Source organism: Dermacentor variabilis, chromosome 8, assembly GCF_050947875.1.
Source record: "Dermacentor variabilis isolate Ectoservices chromosome 8, ASM5094787v1, whole genome shotgun sequence".
NCBI lineage: Eukaryota > Metazoa > Arthropoda > Arachnida > Ixodida > Ixodidae > Dermacentor > Dermacentor variabilis.
The window spans coordinates 25,910,437-25,935,849 of NC_134575.1; the positions used below are offsets into that span (position 1 = coordinate 25,910,437).

Genomic DNA, 25,413 nt, shown 5'->3' on the forward strand with positions numbered 1-25,413 from the left:
ACACAGAAGCCTAGACTCGGTGAAGCTTGCGATTTAACGAATTTCTTCGCTGTAAGGATGACTTCGTTATATCGATGTTCTGCAGACAGACGAACTATAGGCTCCATATGCCCACAGTATTGGTATACTTCAACTGACTGCTGCTCTAGATGATTGTAGGCAAGATTGAGTGACACACTCTTGCTGAGGATAATAAATAAAGTTCCACTGTGAATGTGACAGACATCAGAAGAGCAGCTGTAGCGTAACAGTGCACCAAAATTGTTCAAACACCATTGCACAGCCACCACTGTGGGGAGGCCTGTCATGCAGATTCTCCCCGTACACCTTGTGAACCAGTGTTACAAAGTCACAAACCACCTTTGAGCACACAATAGATTGGTATCAAAATACAACTTTATTTAATTTATTGCATGGAGTTATTTCTACGCTAAAAACATTAACACATTGTTCTGCCACGCCAAGAATGAAAGCTGGATGACCTGCTAGTTGTGTTTTAATAGCGAGGACACCAGAAAGGATGACAGGCCCATTGCTCCGCAAATTATTTGACAGCTTCTTAAGGCACATTACACAGGTTGGGAGGGATTAGCATGTCACTCGTGTAGACAGTTCATAATGCTAGAACACATCTCAGTGGAAACAAGTTACAGATGCGCTTAAAGTACGAAGGGTACAGAGTCCGGAAGATGTGGCAAACCTTGATGAAGTTCGCCACATCTTCAGAAGCATCCACTAGGCAAACAAAATTTTAGCACAATAGAAGGAAACTCAATGTTCTACATAGAACAGTGATGTTAATGGGATGATAAGTGTTTGTAAAGTGGATCAACATCATAACCTGATGGAATGCTTTTGTGATCAAGTATGTGACCAGGTGAGGTTTGTACAGCTACTAATTTGCCATAATGAAAGATGGTACAAGACTATACATACTAAATTGCGGTGCAGTTACCATGGGAACATGCCTAACACACAGAATCTTCAATGTGTCATGGGAATGTATATTTCTTTGCTAGCTTGCTGCCTGTCTTTTCTGTGCTGATAAGTGAGATAGATTTATATAAATAATGAAAAAGCAGAGTTCCGAGTGTAGAAGCAACTCATGACTGAAGCAGACAAGATAGTTTCCTATTATGCAAGTAGCATTCAGGATTGTAATAATGTAACGATTCTATTCCAATTCTATTTTTTTATTTGCATTTCTTAGGTGGTCAGAGCAATTCTCTGACTAAGCTATCAGAATCGGCCGCTCGTGAGTGGCACTTAATAAAAAAGAAAGGAGTAAAGTTCAGCCAAATGAATCCTTACGTTATACCAGCCCTGCAACATTTCGAATCTGTACACTACTCAGAAATTAAGTATAAGGCAATATTGTGACTTCTTTAGAGCAAAACGCGCAAACGGTATGCACAAAATCATTCGCATGCCATTGTCAGGACCAGAAGTGGTATCTCGATTTTTTTGTCACGATAGGTAGTATAAGCAGGGTGCCAAGGTCATCGGACGCAAGCTGTCTTTAAGTATCTTGTTAAGGCAAACAGTGGCAAAGCAAATGCACATGAAAAGGTATAAATGCCCAGAATTTTATGCAAACAAGACAGAGGTACACGAACAAGTCAAAGCCAATGTTTTGACAACAGGACCTGTCTTGGTCAAACAAGTCTTCAATATATGGACGAAAACAAAGTACCCTTGTCAAAACCTTGGCTCAGGAGACATCCACTGCTCAGCCATTGTTAATCCAAGTTTTATGCAAACTCTGACACATCTACCATTTTCGAAAACATTTTACGATACAGAATATATTAGAATTAGATTAAAAATAAAAAGCCAGATGCCACAGTTTTACTACAGCAAACGTCAACAAACATAACACTGCACTCTGTCGAGGCACGAGTTCAAGGTTTTGTCTTTGGTGGTTTTGTGGACGGCGCACAGCTCACACCGAGCATATCTGAGTCAAGTTGCACGAACTCGCATATTTCTTGTAGTGGCCCACAAAGGTCGCGAGGGGGCAATGGTGATCAGCGCAGCCGGGGAGGTTTACGGGTTGCTCATTCAGAAAGGTCACGACCTCGTGCTGGCCCCCGGTGCACTTGTAGAGGACGAATGCGACGTTGCCATTGAATGGGCAGATCAGGCTCGACCGCCACTCCCGGTCTGCCTGTGTGCACAGGCCGTCGGCCTGTAGCGGACTCGCGTCGCGTTTCAGACCGAGACGTGCAATCACTTTCTTGAATCCGCCCGCATGCGAGAAATAGAGGACCTTGTTTGGGTGGCTTGGATCACTGGCCATAATTCTGCGGCATGAAGGAAGAAGAATGAGATGGCATAGAAACAATGCAAGGCAATCACCGTTAAATATTGGACTGCATAAAAAGCCATGTTTAAGATAGTGTTGAAAATAGAGCAGCCTCCATGTAAAATTTTACATTTGAAATACAAGTGGCTGCATCACAAAAAGCTAACAAAAGTAGTTCTTGATACGAAAACCTAAAGAAATGCCTACATAACCCAAAATGCGCGGCTTCTTGGTGTGACCTCCAACAACAGGTGTTGCCCATGGAGCACAGAAAAATATTGGAGGCAAAGTGCTGGGATTTACATCAAATCCACTAACCGCTAGGCGCATGCATTGTCTGCTTAGCTGCTACTCGAAGGCTGCTAATAAAATAATTTGATTACCAGTCCTGCAGCTTTGCCATGATTGCTTCGACGGTAAATATACAGTGGAACTGCGATCATATGACTTTCTCGAGATTGCATGAGAAAGTCGTATAATCCGGGTATCGTATGATCGGACCAACAAAACTTATGTCTATAATACATGGCTTCACACGACAGAGTTGTGAGGATCTTCGATTTAAACTATAGACTAACACTCTGCAGGATTCAGACACCAAAACCGCCAAAAATGTAAATTCAAAAAGAACGCTGCCAGCGCAGGTGGCAATCACACTTTATTGGAGGGATTTGGGGCTCATTCACACGAACGAATGACAGCGGTCGTGCGACCAATCGCAAATGGTAGTTTCTCTTCAAAAGCGACCTTTTCGGACCAGTTTCTTGCTGCTCCATTTTTTAATTTGCACAATCACAGCCGCAATGCTTGTGAACCAATCAGATGCGAAGGAAGAGGACGTCTGTACACGCTGGCGCTTATGCTACGAGGTGACGGCATTGCGAGCCGAGGTAAACGGCACACACCTACTAGCGCATACCCAGTGACCCAAGTTGGCGTCAGAGTTCCTTTGAACAGCGGTACCTACTCAGTCCAGTATCGACAGTGACCTATGTTTGTGTGAAAGAGGTTTGATGAAGAGAAGCATGTATGCACACATTGCCACATACACAGTGAGCCAAGTTGGCCTGACGGTTGGTTTCGAACTCGTTACCTCAGCACAGCAGCTTGATGCACTATCAATTCGACCATTTACTACATAGACATACATAGACAAAAATAAACAGGTATATACATAGACAGATGAATACGTACACACACGCACACACACGCACACACACGCACACGCACACAGACACACAAGGATAGATCATAGCATCTGGAAAGTGCTTGAAGTACCCCAAGAATGCTAATGCATTAAAAAAGTACCCACTCAAGTCGGTCCACAAGCTCCTGTATAACTGGGCACGCTTGGGCGTAGTTGCGCTCGACGCCGTAGCCGTCCTCGTAGTAGTCGTCCAGGTCGTCCTTGAACTCAACGGCCTTGAGGTCGTCCTCGGTGAAGACGGAGCACCAGGGGGACTGGTCGTAGATTGAATACTCAAACATGCACGCACGCAGCAACATCTTCAGGTCGCCTGCACAATTATATTTATTTGTTTATTTATTTGGAAACACTGCATTGTACATTATAACAAAGTTAAAAGACCAACAAATACCACTGAACAACACAGCACATCACCTGAACAATTTGCAAAGTACACAATATTTAACCCTTTAAGAATAAAAGAAAAATACGTGAAAGAATGGTTTGTTTTTCATTGAAACGTGCAAAATACACCGAGAATATGGATATTCAATGAGCAAAAAAATTATATATATACCTCCAGGAACATTTTGAGCAATAGGTTTGTTGGCTGTGGGCAACATCTGGAAGCAAGCTTTGCCCCAAGCCACCTATGGCTTTGTGTGAAACTTGTACACACAGCTCTCATTGTATGTGGAACAGAGGAGCACATTGCATTTCCTCTACATTACCTGTGTGATACCACTGCAACAAGGGGATTTTGTATCAGCCTTTCCAATCTCATTATGCTTCGAGAAGAAATTGAGTGACACAACAAACTTCCTCCCCCCCCCCCCCCATCTTATGTTCGAGCTCTAATCTAACAAGTGATGCTTGCTGCCTGTCCTTCAGTGTTGGCCGAAGGCATTTGGCAAGAAACTCGGCATTCAAAGCCGAAACTCGAGAAAAAAATACTTTTCTGGTGAGTTGCCTGTAAACAATGTTTATCCATAAAGGGCAGTCTTATAGATGCTACAGGAAAAAAACTAACTGATTACAATTACGATTGCTTCATTCAAGATTGTGATTGATTACAGTGACCAATTACTTCCCCACAAAAGTATGTAATCAAGCAATTACCGAAAAGTAACAGATTACTTTTACGTTGCTTTCCTCCCAACTTTTATTACAGTAAATAGAATAAGGTGGCCCGGATCCTTCAGTGCATCCTTCACAACCCTTCACATGTTGGTCATCTTCACATTTGCATTCCAAAATTTTGCAATTGCATTCCAAAATTTTCATTGGCTATCTTCCCTTGCTTTCTTATGAACGGAACAGGCAGAGACACTGAAAATTCGCTTGACATGTGCGCGGGAGGGCAGGGAAGTGTAACATACAAACAAATTGCGCACAAGGTTGTGCTTACTCAATGCCGTGATGCTCGCGCTCAGTAACCTATGAAGTGCAGAGCTTCATTGCTGCTGGGGTAGGGGAAGATGCTCTTGATAGGACCAGCAAAAAACTTGAAAAATCCACCATAGACGATTTCGTGGCATCAAAATCCGAATGAGTCATTGCTATCGACGCATACAACATCTGAAGGAGCCTGACTGTGTCATCACCCTTCATTATACTCATTAGCTCTTTAGACTTAAATAAAGAGTTCTAACAGATGCCAGCAGATGATTACGCTTCTCAAAAAGTTGGCCAAACCTGTGATGTAATATAAAATAAAGCTGCCTACACATTGTGGTCATCATCATCAGCCTATATTTATGCCTACTGCAGGACCAAGGACCCTGTGATCTCCAATTGCCCCTGTCTTGCACTAGCTGATTACAACTTACGCCTACAAATTTCCTAATTTCATCACCTCACCTAGTTTTCTCCTGTCCTTGACTGCACTTCCCTTTCCTTGGCACCCATTCTGCAACTCTAATGGTCCACCGATTATTCACCCTACGCATTATATGGCCTGCCCAGCTCCATTTTTTTCTCCTAATGTCAACTTGAATATTGGCTACCTCCATTTGCTCTCTGATCCACACCACTCTCTTCCTGTCTCTTAACATTACACCTAATATTTTTCGTTCTATCGCTCTTTGCGGGGTCCATAACTTGTTCTCAAGCTTCTTTGTTAACCTCATTAAGTTTCTGCCCCCAATATTAGCACTGGTAGAATGCAATGATTGCACACTTTTCTTTTCAATGACAGTGGTAAGCTGCCAGTTGGAATTTGGTAATGCCTGCCGTATTGACTCCAACCCATTATTCTGTAAATTTCCTTCTCATGATCAGGGTCCCCTGAGGGTAACTGACCTAGATAAACATACTCCTGTACAGACTGCAGAGGTTGACTGCATTTCACTCAGCCCCAATAATACGGTTCACATTAGAACAGCAACATTAGGTGTATATGAGTGATTTATCCAACAGGCAGAAACATGTATGTTTAATAGCCATAAACTTCTTTCTGTATCACAGAAGTCATACACTTCATTAGGCGAAGAAATGAGCAGGAGCTCTTACAGCCTCTGAAGGCCGCTCAAAAGCACTTCCAAGAGAGGTTTGCCAATCTGGCCATGTTGAGGTGATTGACGAGCAGCTGCAGGACGCTGATTGAGGGAAGCAAGTAACCCAGATAGCATATGTGTTTAGCTATTTGGACGATGTGAATCTCAGTCTATGGGCATATCACTGTACTCCTGCCAAGTTCATGTGCTTAAATCTGAGTTGCCTGTTACAGCCTGTGTTGTCACTAAGGTTGCGGGGGAAGAAAAACCAGACAGACGCTGGTGCCTGGTGTCTACAAATTATATTTTTAACCAAGCCCGCTTAATCAGGCGGAATCCTAATTCTACCGATTCCACTGCTCACGCATCGTCAGCGTGCTGGGCATACCCTCATCGTCTTTTGTGACCAGGCTATCGTGGCACATAGTAGTGCGCTATAGGGCCCCTTTCTAGCGAGGAAGCCGTGAGCTGGACGAATGGCGAAGCGCGGATGGTGGTAGTGCAAAACGCACACGGCGAGTAGGACTGGCCTGGTCAGGAGGAAAGGCGACAGCAGAAGTGGCTGAAGCATCAGAGTCTTAATAGGCAGGTTTCACACGGTCGACGGAGACCGTATTTTCCCAGTCGTTGATGAGCAATAGAAAGTTTTTAGGTGCACACTTGAGTGCTTTGAACGAACCATCATATCGGGGCCATAAGGGAGGACGCATAGCATAGTGGTGGACAAAGACGCGCATGCAGTTCACAAGGTTAGTGTTGACGTATGCATGCCGGGAAGAACGTCGTTCTTGGGGGGAACGACAGTACGCATAGCGCTGCGTGGATGGTAGGCGTAGTCTGAAACGTCAGCAGGTACGGTGGGCGAGTCGTTGGTCTTTTGTGACTGGGCCATTGTGGCACGTAGTAGTGTGCTACAAGGCAACAAGTTACCGAGTAAATTAACTGTTAAATTACAAAGCTACCAGAATGTGTCATTGATCACAAGTAATTCATTACATGTAATTTGTTATGCATAAGTCTGGTTAAGGGTAAAAAGGATAGTGAAGTTTGCAGACCCCCACATTGTTTCAGGAAGTCTAGTCCAAGCTGCCATCATGGGCAGAAAGAAAGCTGCCCTTCACAACAAATGTCTAAGAAATCAGTGCTTGTGTCTCTTGTGGTTACGTGAGGTTGTGTTGATGTGAGGCTGGGCAATTCTGCGTTTACAGCGAATAACTATTTAGATAACATTACTCAGCATTTTGGAATGTGGCTAAGCACACAATGTTGACCACGCAAAGTACACAGGCTCACATAATGCGACCTGCCAAACTGCCATTGATGGTCATTAAGTATTTGCAGCAAAAAAGAATTATGCTGAAGCTTTCAATGGATAAATCAATGATGATGAGCAAATAGCTTAACGCTTCCAGAAAAGCTATTTGCTTTATTAAAGAAATGATACGCTTGAACGCCGTTTGTTGCAGTGAGGTTACTCAGGCAGCATTCATTGCTTCACTGCATAATCCCACAGAGTGCACAACTGTTAACCAACACACCTGTAGCGGTAGTATAAGTAGCTATATATATATATATATATATATATATATATATATATATATATATATATATATATAATAAGCCGATTTGCCATGTGTGTGCAGTCTTGAGCAGCGTGGAACACTGCCACCTTTAAACTTTTTGATGCCCCAATTCTCACGCGACGCGTGCATCTCAAAGAGCTGTAAATAGCTCTGGTGTTTGGTGATGAACACACCCTGCACCTCAGCTGCAAGAGAATGCGTGCCCCTTTGCGCTGCCGCCACCACTGTGATGGCGGTGAAAGTCCAACCACCACCAACTTTTAACGACCAATCGAAACTGCCTAAAGAGCCAAAGAATTAAAGCCATTACCTTCAAAACTTGAAAAAAAAAATGGAAGCGAACGTCCTCTTAACAAAGGGTATTGCACCTGTCCTCCATACCACCACACGTCAGGAAATACTGCTACCCTCACAGACGCCACTGACCATTGTTCTGGCAACAATGGGCACACTGTGGCCATGCGCCACACGATCAACAGCTGGAATATACAAGCGTAGGCGCTGAAGAAGGCTGCTGACAGCACAAACTGGTTACTCGAAAGGGAATGGGGAGGGCGACTTCTCCCGACTCAATTCTCCAAAACAACTTACTCACCTACACCTCAAAACTTGTTCTGCGGTGATGGCTAGTTCGTGGTAATGCCGAGGAAAAAAAAAAAAGTCCAGTTCACCGTAGAGTAATGTTGGTAGATAATTTGAGTGATTTTAGGTTGAACAACAATGGCTGAAATGTCGTTGCCAGACAATCTGCCGTGACAGCTCAGTGACTGCTGCTTAAGCACAAGGTCACGACGTTCATTCCTGGCCATAGTGGCCGCAATATGATGGGGGCCGAATGCAACAATGGTCATGACCAGTGACTTAGGTGAAGAGCCCAAGGCCATCAGAAGTAATCTGAAGCTTCCACCTTATAGAGCCTGTGTTGCTTTGGGTTGTTAAAAACACATGACTGAAACAATGAATGAATAAATTGATTAATCATCATCCGACACTGATGCAGATGGGTAGTCTTTTCTACTATAATAAGATTAAAATGAAGTTCATCTTTGGGGAACGGGTAAGTAGCTACATTAGGGCAACGCAGCGTTGAGGTATTGCTCAGCGCACCTTTGGTAACATTGAAGCCCAGCCGCCAGCTGAGCCTGTCCAGCAATCTCTTCATGTAAGGCCCCTTTTCGTAGGCTTCGACAGCAGCTGGGGTGTCTTCTTTGTCCTGAAAGCGAATGGTGTGAGAAAGAGAAAAAAAAAGCACTTTGAAGCCTAAGCACTGGCGTTGAGCTAATATTCAAAGTTTTGAATATGAATTGAATACCAGGCACTAACTATTCACATTCTAAAAGGAACTATCCAGTACTTTTTAATGTCAAAACTGACCAACTATTTCACAAAAACCGACTGTTGAAGTCTTGTTGCTGTTCTCCATCTGCTAAACAAAGTATTGCGAATTGTCGAAAATGAGACGACAAAAGTTTTCTAAGAAATGAATAAATAAAACGGGTAATGCAATATTTGTACTCTGTTTCGTGGCGGAGGCGAACATGACAATTACCAGTGATATTGGTTGTAGTCTGTCATTTAGTGTTTTTCGCAGTCTAGTCAAGTAGTGGTTTCATACTGTACACGACAAACAGCAATGGTTTTCTTGAAAAAGGCCCCTTTACCTGTGCTTATGGCACACAAATCCTTCAGCAGCATTTTTTCTTTTCCCACAAGTTCTTATCTTTTTGGGGGAACCATATATATTTGCCATTTTTGGAAGGCTTGTCATACAACAGCCATTCATTCTTGAAAGCTTGTCTACAACGAGGCTCTAAACATGTTAAGCTATTCGTGCAGTGCATCTAAGGACAATTATTGATTTTGTGTTTAAGATTGACTTTCTTTCCCTCGTGGTTATTTGGCATTATTGCACTAGTCAGTACAGACGTGGTACCTAATTATGTATATAGAAATAAATATTTCTGCTGTAAATAAATGCGTCTGCATTTGACTATTCTATATTTGATTCGGTATAAACAGATATTCTATACTTAATATTTGTATTTGATTTGCTTTTGAAACACTTCCTTTTTGCCCACCCCTACTAAGCCTACAAGCAGAACTACTGTCACTACGTCACAGTAACTTAGCTTTACCAAGTTTTTTATTAAATTAGGAAAATGGTGCAACTTTAACACAAGATTGTTCTTTGTTTGAAGTGTGGCTTCACGCAAAGCTTTTCAAATTGATGTGAAAGCGCACCTAAAAACTAAATTTGTGTTTAAGGTCATGACCAGATAAACCATGCTTTTGGCATGCCGTGGGCATCGCCTGACATAAGCGCAACCATTCTACGCTACACGATGATATTGCTATGATTGCAGCTGGTTACCACTTATGGAACTGGTGAACTATTAAAGTGTGGGTGCCATGGCAACCATTTAAACCGTGGTTAAGGAATGGTTATCATGTGCTGTTTGTGCAAACAATAGTGGCAATGTAATCTATGTGGCTTCGCGGGACATTGGTGTAGACCTGAAGGTGTATGCTTTGTTTGGCATGCGGTGGACCATAGATTGAAACTGAAGCGGCTCCTTGGATGACTTTGCTGAATGACCTTACTAAACTTTTTGGTCTGGATGATAAGCATTACACTGAACTTGCCTCCACTATGTGAATCCCACTTCTATGTCATCATCATAACTCATCATCTCAATACTGATGAAGAAAGATATATAACTGTATTCAGTCATACTGGTATTGGGCCAGTATCTGATTTCGATTACACTTACAATGCCAAACGTTGTTTTGAGCCACGGAAGAGCCCATATCAGTATCACTGCAAAATGATGAGGGCCAATGCTGAACAAATGGTGCAGCATGAAGGAACAGAACGCGATTTCATACTCACCTTGATGAGTTTGTTGCATTCTTTATGGAACTGCAGAAGGTCATCTTGTGGACTGAGAAAGTTTTTCTCAACCTCGGCGTACTCTGTAAGCAGAATGATGCAAACAAACATGCAGACAGCGCGGTAATTGATTATAAACACCTGTTTCACGCTGCGACTCAACTGTCTAGATGTGTGACAAATTAGCGCTGTCAGGATTTATCGTGGTGCAATTGCAAACAAGCAATGAACAACACCTCCTTTCGCAGAGATGATGTGACACAAGAAGTGTTTGTTCTTGATAAGACTGCACCTTAAATCATCCACTTCTGTCATGTCCTTCGAATGAGCATTAGCTAAGGCCATACAGTTGAACAGTGGAACAAGTAGCAAAGGTCCGTTATCAAAACAGGACAATTTACGAAAGAACAACTTAACAAAAACAGCTAACGTGAATGAGTTCATTCCTACTGTCAATTACCATAACTACATCACTTCTAGGATTTTTCTTTTATGTTTCACTATTACTCATGATTCTGGTTCATTATCAATGCTAATTCCCTTTGAACATATGAAATCCTTTTTCCACTGAAAAAAAAAAATGAAACTACTGGGCCGGTGCTTTTGAGTAATGTACCTTTGCGTTTTATCTTTATCCGATCTTGACCTCTTGGTCTTATGTTTATTCTTCTAATGTCTATCTTACCTGATGTACTAAAGTGAAGCTTCCTTTTCCTAATATATCTTGTAGTATATATTTAATGTTGGTTTCACACTTATAATGAAATAGATATCCAGAACTGAGCATAACATATTCACCCTGCTGTGAAAGGAGAGACTTGAGGAACGCCTCTGCAGTTTCCTGCGTGCGGACTCGACTTGTAAAGCCCACCACATAGTCACTCGCGTTGAACTTGCTGAAGAGCTGCGGGAACCGAGTCAAGAAGCGCTTCGCTGCAAACAGAGACACAAAGTGCTTGTGGCAACAGCTGACACACAGTCAGATGCTCGAAATAATGAATCACATTAACCCCTTATCGAGGCCTTTCTTCTTGCACGAAAAAGGTGGCGTAATGGTTCATTTTTCAAATAACACAAAATGCTTCCACATGCTTAAAACAGAAATATGAGTACAGAGGTGGTACTGTGAAGAACAAACCTCTACTTAGAGGATAAATGACCAACTTCCTTCTTCAGAATTTTGTGAAAAACAATGTTTTGAATGAAGCAGCAAAAATTGCAGTAATCCTTCACAATTGCTGTTCTAACTACTGGAGACTAACAGCTGTTAGACTCTTGGTAATCTCAGTCGTCTGAGGTGCCGACACTCTAGTCTTTCCTTGTAGAATGAACACAAGATCAACATCTTCATTGCTTTGACTATAAACATGTGGCGGATAGCAATGTGCTGCATTTCCATGCGGCACAGATGATAGGAATGTGCTGCCAAAAACCCTTCAAGTCTAGAGTTTCATTAAATTGCGGTTTGTTTGTTATGCAGACAGGTCACAGATTTTTGCCCACATTCGTATCAACTATGGCTCCTAATAAGATTGTAATGCTAAGAGCGCTACACCAATGTCATCAAAATAACAGGACTGCTCACCTTGATCGGCTGAGACTTCCCTGCCCGATTCTGTCACATGGTTGTCGTCGTCGGGCTTGAATTTCATTGTCCAATTGGAGAGCGCCTGTATGTCTTTCTTGCACAGGTGAACTGGACAACAAGAAAATGCCAGGAATAATGCAATGCACTCCGTTAATACTATTCACATTAATTTCAGTTGCAGAGACTATGGAAGAGTCCTATGCAATTGTACAAGTTTAAGGTCCTATGCAATTGTACATGCCGAACTAACACCTCAAAATAAGAAGCTCTTGTCAGTAACACTAATTTCACTGATTCATCGCTTTGTCGTGGTACAGCAATTTTCCACATTACTGTTGATAGTGTATGCTAAGGTAATTTATCTCTGAGTATCATTTCCAAACACGGTTTCTTCAGCGCTGAGATATAGGAGTGCTCAGATACTCATATACGACTTCACTGCTGTAGCAAGTAACCAGTTTTCAGACTGCGTAACACCAGTATAGTGTATAACACTGGCATGTTACCCCAACAGGAGTACATAACTCTTCTTAGATGGCAGATCTGAGTTCAGTCTAGATAAAACATTGACTGGTTATGACAACATAATTTTTTTTTTTGCTCTGTGTATACTCTTCCAAGTGGGCCGCACTGAACAATAGAAGTAGGAGTTCTGGTGAGTGAGAAATATATGAACATTTTGCTACGACCATGACATGAACAACGACCAGTCATTTGAAAGGAAACATTGTAGAATGACGTCGCATTTCAGTCCTCGGCTAGGCCACCTCCTTCTGAATACAGTATTACCTCTGAACATATTCACATTACAGGAGGTTGAGCAAAGTGGAATGGAATAAAAAGCTTCACAAGTTATTTCACTAATGCATGCTTCTGAAAGCCAGCTCACCCCTGCTGTTGTTTGCAGAATCCAAGACAGCGCGCTGCAGTCGAGGCAAAGCTTCCAGCATCTTGACAATGTCGTCTCGGTCAGGGTAGCGTGTGGTGTGACGGTTGTAGAGGAACAGCCCTCGTGCTGTGCATCCTGTTTGCAAAGACCGTTAGAAATGCATTGAAATCTGCCAATTCTGTCAGAACAAGAGGTATTCGGGTTCAAAACCACACTGCTTACAGGTTTTCAGCCACCCCCCTTTCTCTTTTATACTAGAATGTTCTTCCCTTCAAAATTCCACTTCAACTCATGGATCGATGGATATTATGAGTATCCCCTCTGAAACAGAATGCTGGTACTAATTAACAAGCCATCAACCTTGACAGAAACTGATTGCTCTAGAAACTGTAATGTCCTCGTTCTGTGTGTTCTCTGACTTCACGCCACAATAATATCTAGCTGTCTTTTACTATTCTTCACCGCTAGGTTTATAAAACTTTCCTCTATCCCAAGACCTAAGCCTGACAACTACATCTTCGCTGACCTCCGGATGGATACTGCGACATGCTAACAAAAAATTCCTTGTAGTATCTTCCAGATGCTACACAGGCAAGATGATGATTATTATGATGATGATGATTGATTCCTTATTGCAGTCCCTTTCAAATAGGGAAGTGATAAATAATCATCCAGCCAACATGAGCTAATCAGGGTTTATTATACTGCCACCTAGCAGATTGTCTATCTCTAATTTATCTTTGTAAAGTTAGCTATGCCCATGACGGTCCCATCCGTCTCTTCCCTGTTACTAATGAGATTTTACCAGCACTTAACGGAAAAGAGGAAGGAAGGGAAAAGGTTAGAAAGCAACAGGACCTAACAACAGCAACAGGACAATAGAAATAGCGATAGGATGCTTCATTCTGTGCGGTTGCTTTCTATCCTTTCGTCTATTCCATCCCCTCTTTCACTATAGGTGCTGGAAAAATCTTTTCAATAACGCCACGATTCCAACTAGCCCAACATCTGTATTAACTGTCCCCTGTTTTTCTTCCCACCAACACTCAAAAGAAAAATTAGGTTATGGGGTTTATCAATTCTTATTAACATCCCAAGACTCTGCGTACATATCTAGGAACAACAGCTTTTATAACTTTCAATGTTAAACCAGAAGTGATAGTAAAAAATTAACTCTATTTCAAAGCCAACTGCATGATGCGTTGTATCTATACACAATTTTGTAATCTTGTTGTTACTGATTATTGATTGATGCTAATTTGCGTGTGTGACCATTGCATCATCGGCAGCAAACACAGACAGACGCCTGTCAAGTGCATTTCCAGTGGCGTGAAACTGCGCTCCTATCCATGACGAGCAAACAACATAACAAACTGCAATATGACTAGCATTGTCAATGTGCTCAGGTGAACAAAGAATCTAGGCCAGAACTTAGAACCGCTAACCTTGAAGGTATATGAAAGCACATTTAGATTGTGATGATTGTGAAACCTCGACAGATGCAAGCGTGCATCATGAGCGACCTTGCGTACAGCCATTTATCAATGTGACGTTTCTATACCTTGTAACTCTGCTGCGATTTGGTGCACACTGTGATTCCATTATGTGTGTTCAACACACCTCGACATTTTTGTTAGATATACCTCCAAAGTGGATGAAGTGTGCTTATAAAGCCAAAAGAAATGCGTGACCGATGACGGGATCAAACCTGTCTTCCAGCAAAGCAGCCCAATCAATCAATCAATCAATCAATCAATCAATCAATCAATCAATCAATCAATCAATCAATCAATCAATCAATCAATCAATCAATCAATCAATCAATCAATCAATCAATCAATTATTGTTTCTGAAATGTATAAGGAGATGTTATTTTTGTTCAGGCAGGACCCCAGAGCCCTTTCAATGGTTGTAGCAGAGGTTTGTTTTTTAACATGAGTTATTAAAAGTGAATTACAAGGCAAAAAAATAACTACAAATATTACAATGCTTTAACCATTAGGCCACAATTGCAAGCATGCTTCTCTTGTGCTAAAGTTGCTCTTTGAAAAATCTGGGATGTGCATCACGTGCCAGTTTCTTGCATGCTTCCCTTGTGATAGCTAGCGCTTTCAGACGCTGAGTCAGGCTTCACTGCCTTTGGGATTGGTCCATAGCTTTAGTCAGACAGACACCTACAAAGTGTATGAGGTTCGCCTATAATGCTATCACATTAAATACTTATTCACTGGAGAAATTTCGGGTGCAAGTCACTTCTTCAAAATACATGGATGTGCTACTGTGCATATGTAGCCTTGTCATTTGATCAAATGACGGGTTTTACAAACTCATGTAAGACAGCTTAGCAGTAAGAACAGACAATGAAAGGCGTTGTGTCACTAGGCTTTCCACGGGCCTCGGCAGATTAAATTGATGGAAAACATGGCTTCTTTGGTGTTTATTCTTCTTGTATATCTCACCCGGCAAGATGTATTCACGCTGTTTGTCCAGCTCGTACATCTTGACCAGGACCCGGTAGTCGGTCTTGGTGCCATAGAGGCGGTAGGCACCCTGGTTTCCATGGTAACACGTGTCCCCACGAGTGTCAGGGTAGCAGACAGACGCGTCTCGGTGCAGCAGCAGGTACAGGATAACAGCGATGAGCACTATAACTGCCACAAGCTGAAAGAAAAGAAATTGAATATGGCCAGAAGTCAAAAGAATTTGGTTATGGTTGCATGTTTAATCAAGTGTCGGCTTAACCAGAGTTAGTGCTATGACTGTAACAAAGCTTGAGCTATCTAACATGGCCATAACTAACTCATTCCATGTGCAGAAGCCCAATTATTTTAATAATATCAGTGCGTTAGTGCCTTGCAATGGGGAAGACATCATCGAAGTGAATGAAACAGTTTAGCAGACGATGCGCTCTGACTCGCATTTGCTTTATGCGCCCACCTCTGCCCTGCCGCAAAGCACTGATATTATTAAAGGCATTCATATTACAGTCGAATCAAGATACAGTGAACATCTTCGTAGAAAATAATGTGTGCATTATATCAGAAGTTGGTTATAATTGAACCTTCCCCCAAAACTACTGATAAGGAACTGAACGAGGTGGAAGAGATGCTTTATTACTAAAGATGATGTGTGCTGTGGTCACTGCCAGAAATTGGTGAGTTAAGCAAGTTTAAGTTGTGTAAATCAAATAATCAGCCTCTCAAAGTTAGCCAAGCTGTCGACATGGTCTTACATGAAATCCCTAACCATTGGACGGCATGGTCGGATATTTTTCCTGGTCATCCTTGCCACTGAAGGCCTCTATTTATGGAAGATGTCACACTTTTACAACAATTCCTTCATCAAAGGTGCTCTCCGTCACGTCTATGCTATCATAAGCTGCAACACATTCATCCCATGTTTGCCTGCTTAGTTTTTTTACATCAGTACAAAAAAGAACGTAAAAAGAAATGTGGGGGGTAAGCCTGACCCACCCAGAGGTATAACGGGCAGAAAAAAAAACAATTACAAGATAAAAGAAAAGGGATCGTCAGTGCTGACAATCCAAAAGAAATTTAGAAACACAGCTCAATAAAAGATTTATAAAAAAAGAAAGGTTTGTGGAGGTGAAGCCAAATAGAGAAGATAGAACGGAGTGAGAAGAAGGAATAGGACGGGAGAAAAGGGCAGCGCAGATCCACCGAATAGCGCGCTCCTGAAGATTACATATAAAGCTAAGCTAAGCTTCAGCAGTGATGTGCATTCATTGTGATGCTGCAAGTTTATTGCAGATATGATTTAAGATGGGGATCAACCAGCCTCGGTCCAGATAGAGTAGAGCAGGGTGTGCGCTCCATGCCGCAGGGCCAAGGTCTTGCAGTTTGTTTTCGTAAACATTCTCATAGCAGGCATTTTTTTTGTTCAGGCTTGACTTGCTTCCTCGATGACTTCTGGCACTTAGGAGTAAGATTGTGAGGTCACAACCGTTAGTGTAAGGTTCATCGACTTGTCTAGATTGTGCACTTCTCCAATCTATTTCTAGCACAGATCACCACTGTTGGCACCATTGGCGAGCTGTTGAAGAATGGGATGTTCAGTTCTGGTATCAACTGCATTTTTGTTCTTTCCTTCCGACATCACAACACATGTGAACAAAAACAGGGATGGAGGCGCTGCACCGATTACAGTAACTGTTGATAAAACCGAGTAAAAAAAGAAACACCAGAAAAAAAAAAAAAGAAAGACTGCACTAACTGTTCAGGAGAATCCACAGTCCGAGAGTAGTAAAACCATAAAAAAGTCGATGTGTATTAAAAATAATTATAAACTAAATTCTGGGCTCCTACGTGCCAACACCATGATCTGATTATGTAGCGATGGGCTCCGGCTGAATTTTTTACCACCTGGGATTCCTTTATTGTGCACCGAATGCAAGGTACACAAGCATTGTTACATTCTTCCCCCACCAAAATGTGGCTGCTGCATCCGGAATTGAACTCTCAACCTTGACCTCAGCAGCATAACGCCATAGCCACAGGGCCACTGCAGTGAGTACACATATTACAGCTGTCATTGCCTGTGCAATGCTGTGCAACCTTCTCCACTTCCCTGGCCCAGTGAGACACTGCTACTGCAGTTTATTCCGTTTGTCATAACCAAAATGAGCAGGCTAGTGGGTAGTTATAAGTACATGGCTTTCTCATAGACTTCTTGCAAAACTCTTTGGGGGCTTGGAAACTGTTTGTAGTAGCCGAAAGTTCACTCTAAACGGGATCTTTAAAAATGGGCTTGATGATATCAAAGAATGACAGCATACTTTCGCAGATACCTAAAGAAAGTCGAGTGTGCACTGCGTATTAAATGCTGTCAGGGAGAAACAGAAAGTCTACATAACTCGGCAGGAGCTACAATCAAACGAATCACAAGATAATGGAAACAGCAGAGATGACCGGTTTACACTATGGCTGTGTTAGTGTGCCTTCATCACTTTTGTATGAGAAGAAACTTTTCTATCTTGCTAGCATGAGGCTCAGCATTTGCCTTTTTCTTTTGGTTTGTAAAACTTAACTGGTAGATCTGGTAGACTTGTTCATTTGTACGTATGTTGTGTGGCAATCTTGTGTCACCCGATTGATTGCTCTGTTTATTGGGTTTTGGCTTTTGAACCTAAGTGAAATTTAGGCGTAAGATAATCTCTTTTTCCTGTTTTTTAAACACATCTCTCCATAAATTGTGCTCTCACATACATCACAGCCTCGTTTGGAAATACAACACGTGTGTGCCTTGTCCCTTTCTGTTTCGCGCTGGCGCACATTCAGTGCACAGCCTAGTCTCCGTCTCACCAATTCTGTGCAGTGCAGCGCGCATGCTGGGGCACCTGTCAGCCAATCAGTAACAAGAGCCGGCTACACATATATGCGTTCCAGAGAAGGTAGGAGGGCTTGCCCGCTGTGTGCCACTAATCCGCAGTTGTGCTACTCATTCAGTTGGCGTCGCGCGGGAGAGCGAATAGAGACGGGCGACGAAGAACCCTTTCATTTGATCCTCCGAGACTCGTAGCTCTAGAAACGGGAATTCGCAATCGGGATATTGAACGATGATCGGAACAGGAACACCTTCACGCAAATAGCTCGGCGCGCCAAGATCAGTTAATCAGACAGGTAAAGCCGGTTATTTACGCACGACTCACGTCCGAAAGCAGCGATGTACCATCACACACTCGCAACTTTACGATCAGACAGGGGACCACCCGAAGCATTGTACCCGCTTAAGGACGTCGCGCAGCGGTACTAGCACTTGTCAGCTCTCTGCCTCGACAGAAGACAGTCAGGTAAACGCACTATGGGGAGGAGGGGGGAATTAAACAAACGTGAGAGACACACTGACCGGAGAGGCAGTGTGTGCCCAATCGGAGTCGTGAGCGCCACGGCCGTCTGCTCCGACGTGCGTTCCTCCGGCACTTCGCAGGCCATCGGTGCTGGCGGCGTTTCGCACGCTACTGCTCTTGCCTTTCGGCGACTTCATATGAACACTTCCGACCACTGATTGCGGCCTGTCGACGTATAACAGGAGGGGGACGACGACCGCAGAAGCAAGCGAAAGGTACACTGGCCGCGCGAGCGGCCGCCATGCGCGCGGCCACCCGTGCAAATTTTGACAGCTTTGGCCGGTCTTGCCTTGGCTAGGCAAGGCTCCGCGTAGCCGCCAGCGGATGCCAGCGGACCTAGCGAGCATTTCGGCCGGTTCAAGCGGGAGGCGATTTTGACTGTACGTGCCATATGGGCTCGCTCTTACGCGCAGCCACGAAGATGAACTTCAGTATGACCTCCAAACGGATGTTTTGCAATAAGCCAACCTGTCATTAATACAGTAAACAAAAAGAACGTGTCGTTATTCATTGGTCTGCGGCCTGCGTGCCAGTAGTGCCGGGTAGATCTATAACATGTATACGCTCCCCCTTGACAGGAACCCTCCGTATGAAGCTTTTGTCGTAAAACATAATAAAAAATAACATGCACTGCAGCAGTCAAAACGGAAAATGTACACAGATTTACAGCTGTGCAGCTTCCGTTGTTGGCGAGGCGTCGGAGCCGACAGGATAGCGACGCCAGAGCGGGTCAGGGTAAAAATTTTCCCAGTGGGGAAAACTGGGGAAAAGGTGGACCGGCGACTGCGCACAGGAATAGTTGTGCACGCCGGTGCGACAACTGTCTGGGAACGTGGCCCCACCGAAACGGAATACGGGGGGGTCCTGGCTCCCACACATTTCCTAGCGACTGGAACACCTCAGGCATTGTAAGGGTCATCATCATCAGCAGCAGCGGCCTATTCTCATGTCCACTGCAAGTTATGACTATATATGCCATTGCAGGACGAAGGCATTTTCCAGCGGCCTCCAATATGTTGCCCCTATCTTGCGCTAGCTGATTCCAAGTTATACTTGCAGGTTTCTCAACTTCGTCACACCACCTAATTTTGTGGAGCCCGATCGACTGCGCTTCTTTGGCACCTATTCGGTTAACTGCCCCTACGTATTACATAGCCTGCTCAGCTGCATTACCTCCCCCTCCCCCTTTAATGACAATTAGAATACCGCCTACCCCCGCGGTATGGATCCACACTGCGTAGGTAGCCGATTCTGTAACATCGATTCTACAATCCAGTGGTGTCGATTAACGAATCCACACCGTTGCTTCTAACGCTTTTTGTTATATCGCTCAGCTTCTTTGTTAACCTCCAAGTTTCCGCTTTATGTGCTAACACCGGTAGAATGCAAAATTGTTCATTTTTCAAGGTTAGCGGTAAGCTGGGCCGGTAACTCCGGTAATGCATTACCGATGTGGTAATGCTTGCCGTATGCGCACCAACCCCCATTTTTATTCTTTAAGTTCCCTTCTCATGATCAGGATACGTCCCCTGCGAGTACAACATGACCTAAATAAGCGTACTCTTACAGAGGTTCTAGAGGCTGGCTGCCAATCATGAATCCTTGTCTTAAGCTTGCCATGCTGTACTATACTTTTGTCTTCTGTATATTTACCTTCAACCCTACATCTTACACTTTCTCGGCTGACGTCCTCAGGCATCCGTTGTAATTTTACCCCAGCATTGCTGAACAGGACTAAAGCCCCTGCATCCACGCGCCACCGCCGCGTGGTCGGCGGAAACGTGAATGGAGGGGCTTTAAACAGGACAATGTCATCTGCAAACCGTAGATTGCTGAAATATTCGCCATTGATCCCCACTCCTAATCCTTCCCAGTCATTTAATAGCTCGAATGCTTCTTCAAAGCAGGCAGTGAATAGCATTGGCTGACTCTTTTTCTTGACTGGTATTTTTTCCTCTTTTCTTATGCTCCAATCAAGCTAGCTCCAGAATTATTTACAGATATTTGCCAATATATTCACGTATGCTTTCTGAGCTCCTTGCGCAGTGCCTTCATGACTGCTCTGCGACCACTAAATCAAATACATTTTGAGAGCCATATTTATTTATATGACTTTCATAGATTACGAAAAATCAGAATAGTATGGAATACAAAATCTGCGGAGAACAAGCAACCGCTCTACGGAGAGGTTGGTTGTACTCCGCAGATTCTAATGCCAGAAGGGGCTTCGTTTATTTCGCTTCAGAAGCGGGTTTCAGTCGCGCCGGCGTAACCTAATTAGTTAGCGTCGAACAGACCGCACAGTTGGGAACCCATTTGGCACTTCCCGGGCACTGTACTTTCTTTTTTTTCTTCTCCAGCCGTAGAAACAAAAGACCATCGCGTGACGAGGTACTCCGAAAACCATTTCCGCAGATGTTACGCTTTCATTGCGTCGTCACTCCGTAGGGGCCCGAATTGCGCAAGGATTAATTGGCATTTCGTAGGGGGCTGGCGCGCAAGAAAAAAAATACAGAATCGAATTCTGCCCGTTTCGCGAGGTGAGCAAGGAGAGAGGCATGTTACGAAATGACATGCGGGCTATTGCAAACGGTATAACTGCGATGGACTATCGAGTATACTTACGCCGTCAACTTCTTTGCGGAGTGTGTACTTGACCCGATAGAAGAGAGCTGCGATTTTGTTGGGGTTTCTGAGGCGAGGATCCGTGTAGATGATCATGGCCGAGACCCCCAAGCGGGCGAGTACAAAGCGGACTCCAGAATTCGTACTTTAGGATACCGGCGACAAGTGATGATGGTGATGATGATGATGATGAAGCCTCAGTTAATGGCACAAACCTATCGAGGGGGATAGGCCACGAATCGGGTGGTAATATGATTCAATAAATAAAATAAAATTAATTGGTTAATAAATAAATAACACGAAAAAAGAAAGGAATACAAATAATCCAAGATGCAAAATAAACTATGCATACATGAGATAAAGTATAGGAATGTTAAAGAAAAGGATATACTTAAACTTGAGTAAGGTAAATTATGAATAATAATAGTAAGATTTGAACTGTGAATTTGTGCTTTTGCTTTTTGAATTTTCTAAACTGCAGTAGAAATAAATCAATTCTTGCGACAAGTGCTGTCTACCGATGATGACGACGATGATGACGGCGATGATGGTGATGGTCCCTTGTACAAATGACACATACCCACCGTGGGGGATCGGCCACGAATTGGGCAGTTTGGAGAAAATGAATTTGAAAAAAGTCTAGCAGAAAGACAAGAAAAGGAAATAGGGGAATGTATATTCGACTCGGTGTTCTAATTCATTATTGTAATTGACTGGTTTGGGAAGTGTCTGTCGAACTAGCAGTAAATTACAGGTTTTTTTTTTGCATTTTCTTCAGAAATGCTCGCAGTGGTTATTCAGGGGAATCGGGTCTTATATCTCGTTCACACAGGAGAGCTGATTTTTTTTTTTTTTTTGCCCCGTGATTTAAACGTTGCGCTACGTGTTTCTTGTTTTTTTTTTCTTTTGTTTTTTTTGACAGGCCGTGGCTGAAAACACCGAGCGACGATGTATTGCTGCTGTTGTCCTAGTGTGTGTTCGGTGTCACATATCCGCTCTGGGGGTAATATACGGCACGCCAATGTGTCTTCTTTTTTCTTTAGTTTTTCATTTCTGCTCTGTCTGTTTCTTCTTTTCATTGCCGGCCTCTATATATATCTATCTCTATCATTATTGCACTTGTAAAATGAACGAATAAATTGTTTACATATTTTCTGGGGGTTAAATTTACGAGCCATATAATCACGATTCGATTTATGAGACACGTCCTATAGTGGAGGACTACTGACCTGTCTTGTCTTGTATGCTAAACAATGGTACATACCCACTATGGGGAATTGGCCAAGAAGCAGGCGGTTTTCCGTATGCTTGGAAGTAAAGCGGAACTAGATTTGAATAGTGGAGCGTGGGACTATAGAACTGTAATTTAGAAGTGTAATGAAAATATTATTAAGAATTTTGATAAATTAGGTTAATTTTGACCACCTGGGTTTTCTTTTTTTTAACCTGCACCCAAATATTAGTACATGAACGTTTTGTGTGTGTGTGTGTGTGTGTGTGTGTGTGTGTGTGTGTGTGTGTGTGTGTGTGTGTGTGTTTCGCTCCCACCGAAATGTGGCCGCCGCGGCCCGGATCGAACCCACGACATCGCAATCAGCAGTGCAACGTCACAGACGACGCTAAGCTACGCGGCAGGTTTGAACGAGCACATCAGTTACGTATAGCGGCGCGGACAAAAAGAAATGTGATCATTTCTTCTGTTTTGATATTGTTTTACAGAAAGATAAAGGCGATTATTGAAAGCAACGAGATCGATGACATTTACGACGTCGATGGTATTTATATTATGAGAGCGTCTTTCTTTTGTTTCTTTTTTTTCGATTACGCTAAAAGATCTAACGTTAGGGTACGTCAGTGTAGGAAACAGTGCTTCGAAGGTCACCGCGTAGCGTTTTTTGCAGCTTTCAGGTATCTGAAAAAGAAAAATGTACCGTGTGTTTGCGAACTTGTGAGACACGAGTTCGCTACACGATTACAGCAGCATTTCAAGTCTGCAACCCTCGTTAAGTTAAACATTCTCTCTTTAACTGCGTTGTAATAAAGAAGAAAAAAATGACGTTTACGCCAAATTTCTTTTTTCTTTTTAGAAATTCGAACAGCAGGGTTCAGTTCTTCCGGATTAAACCGAAAAACAAAAGTATGCCTATTTGATTTTCGTTTTCATTTTTTTTTACCAGGAATTAAGTTCTAAATGAGAAGATCGAGCCAGTGAGATCAAGTTCACCAGATATGAGCTAATATGACGATCTAGGCGCAGCCGCGAGACTATCAGATTAGTTCTGAGGAAGCCCGCTAGGTGGGGCAAAGTTCAGGAAAAAGAAATCAAAAACGTCGTCCACCCGACTATAGCAGGTAGTGGCGAAGGAAACCCGAACGGGTTTCTCATACAGAAAACTTCGAAGTTAAAAAAAAAAAAATCGTCCTGGACCGGTGGGGATCGAACGCGGGACCAATGCCTTTCTGCGCCGGTCACCCCTAACGTATATGCGCTGAGCAGGAGGCCAGCGCATCGCAAGACGAAGGCGATTTAATCGACAACCCGACGCGCAGGGACACCGAATGTGACAAATCAGTCCTGCATGTGCAAGCGCGAAAAAGCGGGGAAAGTTGATGAAGAACGAGATAAATTTTCATCCATCCGGCTGTAGCAGGAAGCTACAAATACCCCCCTCCCCCCGCCCACCCACCCACACGGCTTTTTCACACATAAATCTTCTATGTCTGGTTGGATATTACCTTAGTTCTCAAATTATGATTTTTTTTAAACATCCATCTTCAGATAGCGCTTGTACATTGTATAGCGTTTTCACCTGGAATGTATATCTGTTTATGCCTATAATTTTGTCTGTATCTTTATTAATGTCTGCAGTTTGTTCTAAGTAGGTTTTGTTTTGCGTTCCCGTTTTGTTGTAGCAGCCCCACTTACCCAACGCCTCAGATAGAAACCTGTAAGGTACTTCGAATAAAAAAAAAGATATTAAAAAAATCCATACGTGTGGGTTTCCTTTGTAGGGGTTTCCTTTGTAGTTTGGTGCCATAATCATATGGACGGAGGATTTATTTCTGATAAACACGTGTGGGTTTATTCTGCAGTTTTATGTTTCAGTCAGACGGATGACAATTTCTCCCTTTGGTCAAATATGCGACCTCTTCGATGCGAGGAGCCGGGTGAGGTCAAGCGTCAGCCTGCCGCCCAAGCAACCAACACTTTATTTTTCTTTCTTATTTAGTGTCGTTTCACCTGCCTCTATAACGTGAAGCGGAGAAGGAGGGCGGTGGGGAAGGTGCGTAGAGAGGTCGAGGGGATCTGGTCAGGTTGAAAGATATCTGCACAGCGCAACAAAACAAAGGCACAAGAAACGAAGACAAGCGAAGTTAGCGCAGGTTGAAAGGCATCTGTATAGCGCAACAAAACAAAGGCACAAGGAACGAAGACGAAGACAAGCGCTAACTTCGCTTGTCTTCGTCTTCGTTTGTTCTTGTGTGTTTGTTTTGTTGCGCTATACAGATGCCTTTCACTGATGACCGACCAACAAGCCCATATGACCACGCTCGTCGATCTTTGGTCAGGGACTTTGCAATCTTAAGGCTGTGCGCCTCAGCCATTGTTGGCGGATGAAGCTGCGCAATTTCACTGACGGTGTATACAACACGGTTCTATTTCTGCACTACTAATTGTAGGTCTGTAGCCGCGTGTAATGTTACGAATAACGTCCCGTTCAATTTGTGCTCAGATATCGCGTGCAGTCTGTAAATTCACGCATATATTATACCCTTAGTCACACCTCCGTATATGGTGTCCTCGCTATACTTCTCGAAAACTCCGGTATTCAGCGCTATAATTGGATGCAACAACTGCAGTGTTTACAGCACGGGTCAGCGTCAAAATTGGATGAACCAAATGTCCGCCGTAAACAAACGGGTGAGCTCCAAGCAAAATAATTATCCATCGAACCCAGTCCCTCTCCCCCTTCCCCCCCTTTCCT

General features: G+C 43.2%; 1 protein-coding gene across 4 annotated transcripts in view; it reads right to left on the reverse strand.

Annotated features, from left to right (window-relative positions):
* Positions 1-378: 378 nt before the first annotated feature.
* The window catches only part of LOC142589867 (multiple inositol polyphosphate phosphatase 1-like), a 52,895-nt gene continuing 27,860 nt past the window's right edge, over positions 379-25,413 (reverse strand). For 2 of the 4 annotated variants that reach the window (XM_075701510.1, XM_075701511.1), the window contains 8 exons: positions 15,396-15,597; positions 12,937-13,071; positions 12,045-12,155; positions 11,258-11,392; positions 10,460-10,542; positions 8,677-8,782; positions 3,618-3,822; positions 379-2,303 (listed from right to left, as the gene is read on the reverse strand). In XM_075701510.1, the coding sequence (XP_075557625.1) occupies positions 1,943-2,303; positions 3,618-3,822; positions 8,677-8,782; positions 10,460-10,542; positions 11,258-11,392; positions 12,045-12,155; positions 12,937-13,071; positions 15,396-15,597 (1,338 nt within the window). In that variant the 3' untranslated portion in view covers positions 379-1,942. Of the gene's footprint in view, positions 2,304-3,617; positions 3,823-8,676; positions 8,783-10,459; positions 10,543-11,257; positions 11,393-12,044; positions 12,156-12,936; positions 13,072-15,395; positions 15,598-18,801; positions 19,083-21,427; positions 21,539-25,413 lie in introns of those variants that run through there. The other 2 variants (XM_075701509.1, XM_075701508.1) reach the window with 2 other exon arrangements.